This window comes from Borostomias antarcticus (genome assembly GCF_949987555.1).
Source record: "Borostomias antarcticus genome assembly, chromosome: 3".
In the NCBI taxonomy this organism is placed as follows: Eukaryota; Metazoa; Chordata; class Actinopteri; order Stomiiformes; family Stomiidae; genus Borostomias; species Borostomias antarcticus.
In genome coordinates this window covers 36,349,701-36,352,200 of record NC_140236.1, presented here as the reverse complement: position 1 = coordinate 36,352,200, position 2,500 = coordinate 36,349,701, and the positions used below count along the sequence as shown (strand labels likewise).

General features: G+C 51.2%; 1 protein-coding gene across 1 annotated transcript in view; it reads right to left on the bottom strand.

Moving 5' to 3' along the window:
* Positions 1 to 1,188: 1,188 nt before the first annotated feature.
* Positions 1,189 to 2,500, bottom strand: part of shdb (Src homology 2 domain containing transforming protein D, b) — a gene marked incomplete at both ends in the record, with an annotated part of 8,851 nt that continues 7,539 nt past the window's right edge. The window contains one exon of the mRNA XM_084436186.1: positions 1,189 to 1,277. Within this exon, the coding sequence (XP_084292312.1) occupies positions 1,189 to 1,277 (89 nt within the window). The remainder of the gene's footprint in view (positions 1,278 to 2,500) is intronic.

Genomic DNA, 2,500 nt, shown 5'->3' with positions numbered 1-2,500 from the left:
GTAGTAGTAGTAGTAGTAGTAGTAGTAGTAGTAGTAGTAGTAGTAGTGGTGGTGGTAGTAGTGGTGGTAGTAGTAGTAGTGGTAGTAGTAGTAGTAGTAGTAGTAGTAGTAGTAGTAGTAGTAGTGGTGATGGTAGTGGTGGTGGTAGTAGTGGTGGTGGTGGTTGTAGTGGTGATGGTAGTGGTGGTGATAGTAGTGGTGGTGGTTGTAGTAGTAGTGGTGGTGGTGGTTGTAGTGGTGGTGGTTGTAGTAGTGGTATTGGTGGTACAGTAGTAGTGGTGGTGGTGGTGGTGGTAGTAGTAGTAGTAGTAGTGGTAGTGGTGGTGGTAGTAGTGGTGGTGGTAGTAGTAGTAGTAGTGGTATTGGTGGTACAGTAGTAGTGGTGGTGGTGGTGGTAGTAGTAGTAGTAGTAGTAGTGGTAGTGGTGGTGGTAGTAGTGGTGGTGGTTGTAGTAGTGGTATTGGTGGTACAGTAGTAGTGGTGGTGGTGGTGGTGGTAGTGGTGGTGGTCCAATCTGCCCCAACAAAGTGTGAGTTGAGTACGAGTTAGTTGTGTTTTTGTGGATAATGGATATACTGTAGGCCGACAAGTCAAGATGCTTTCTCTGTTCGCTTCTCTTTTGCATCCTCATCAAAGGCTCTTAAACAAGCGACACCAGTTTGTTTTGACGTGTTAGACATGGTGGATTTGTGTCATTGTCTGTGTGAATGGCTGTTCGCATGGGACTGATGTGAACAAGGTAGAGGACAAGAGAGTCACCCGCCCCGATGTCCTCCATCCTGGCTTCGGGCTGAGCCTCCTGGCTTCTGTGTGTGAGGACAAAGCTCCATCTGGCCCTCACCTCACAATGTGCCAGTGTGTGTAGCTTCGCTGCTGCTCCCCAGAACGTAACCCCCCTCTCCTGAACAGGCTTGCGGGGGTGGATGGAGGGGGGGAGGGGGGGTATCATGTCACCATGTCACCCTAATCATGCTATTCATTCTCCCCATCGCAGCTGAATCTCACTAGAGGGCGCATGCGTGTTCTACGCCTCCCTCTGCTCTCCCTGCTCCTCAATCCAATACAATGTAATTGCATCTGGAACAATAAGAGCTGGGGTCCAGGCGGCCAGGCTTTCGTGATAAGCTACCCAGGATCAGGGGGCTTTATCTGGGAACAGCTGGGACAGGCAGAGGGTGGAGAGGAGGGTCAAATGTCATTCTGTTTCTGCAGGATGTTGCAAGCTTGGGAGCTTTGGACCGACACTGAGTGCTGATCGTTATTGCCGTCTAATCCACCTTCACAAACACAAGCACACCAGAGGTGTTACTCTATATAACACAAGGAAATCCAACACGGTCAGTTGCGTAAAAAAAAAGAAAAGAATTACCGTTTACATGTTTGACTTACCCATGTATTTATCACAGAAATGTCACTATAAAATGTCATGCCCGCCATTTAATTCAATGGCCCATCATCATTCACTCTGTGCCCATAACTGTTGGCCACTCTGTGCCCATAACTGTTGGCATTTTAACACTGTTCATGCAGAGGGTAATAACCCCCCCCCCCCCCCCCCCCCCCCCACTATCACACCCTGGCTCCCCCTCCACCCAGCTGCCACTGTGACCCATCTCTGATTGCGGGCTCTCGGGCGTGACGGCACGCACACACCTGTCCAGGCCGCCCCCCCCCACGCACACACCTGTCCAGGCCGCCGCCCCCCCCCCCCCCCCGCACAACTGCAGGGATGAATCTGTCTGGGGGCTGCGAGCCCGCCGCCGCCGCCGTCCCGGGCTTGACGTGCGCGCCCTGCGCTTGTGGCACCGCATGTGGTAGCACAGCCGGGCGTCTCTCCGCTCCGCGCAGGCGAGCCTCTGTCTGTCCGTGCTTTTTGTGGCGGAACCATGGATGTATTAGGGGCGGAACCCATGGATGTATTAGGGGTGGAACCCATGGATGTATTAGGGGTGGAACCCATGGATGTATTAGGGGTGGAACCCATGGATGTATTAGGGGTGGAACCATGGATGTATTAGGGGCGGAACCCATGAAATGCACTTGTGTGTTCCGTGAGAAAGAGAGGGGAAAAAAGTGCCTAGTTAATGTATTGTAGATACACCCACTCACCAGACGTTTCAGGTTCTCTCTCTCTCTCTTATCTCTCGCTCTGTGTGTGTGTGTGTGTGTGTGTGTGTGTGTGTGTGTGTTTTCTGGCCCCCATAGCAATCACAGGTGTTTGTTCTCTCACAGCTCGACTAATAGATTAGCCGCTGCTGTCGGCAGATAATCATCAACACACCAGGAGCGTCATGTTGCACACATTCTGATAGGACAGCTGGATTTCACTGTGTGAAATGGCCCCCATGCACACAACCATTCAAACACAGCTTCCTGAAAATACTCTTATTCGATAGTTCTTATCTAAACAAGCGGAGGCAAGACTAGTCGTCAAGGTCTAAACCTGAGACAGGAAGTAGTATGATGGTAATTCAAAAGGTGCATGTTTTTTTCAACCATC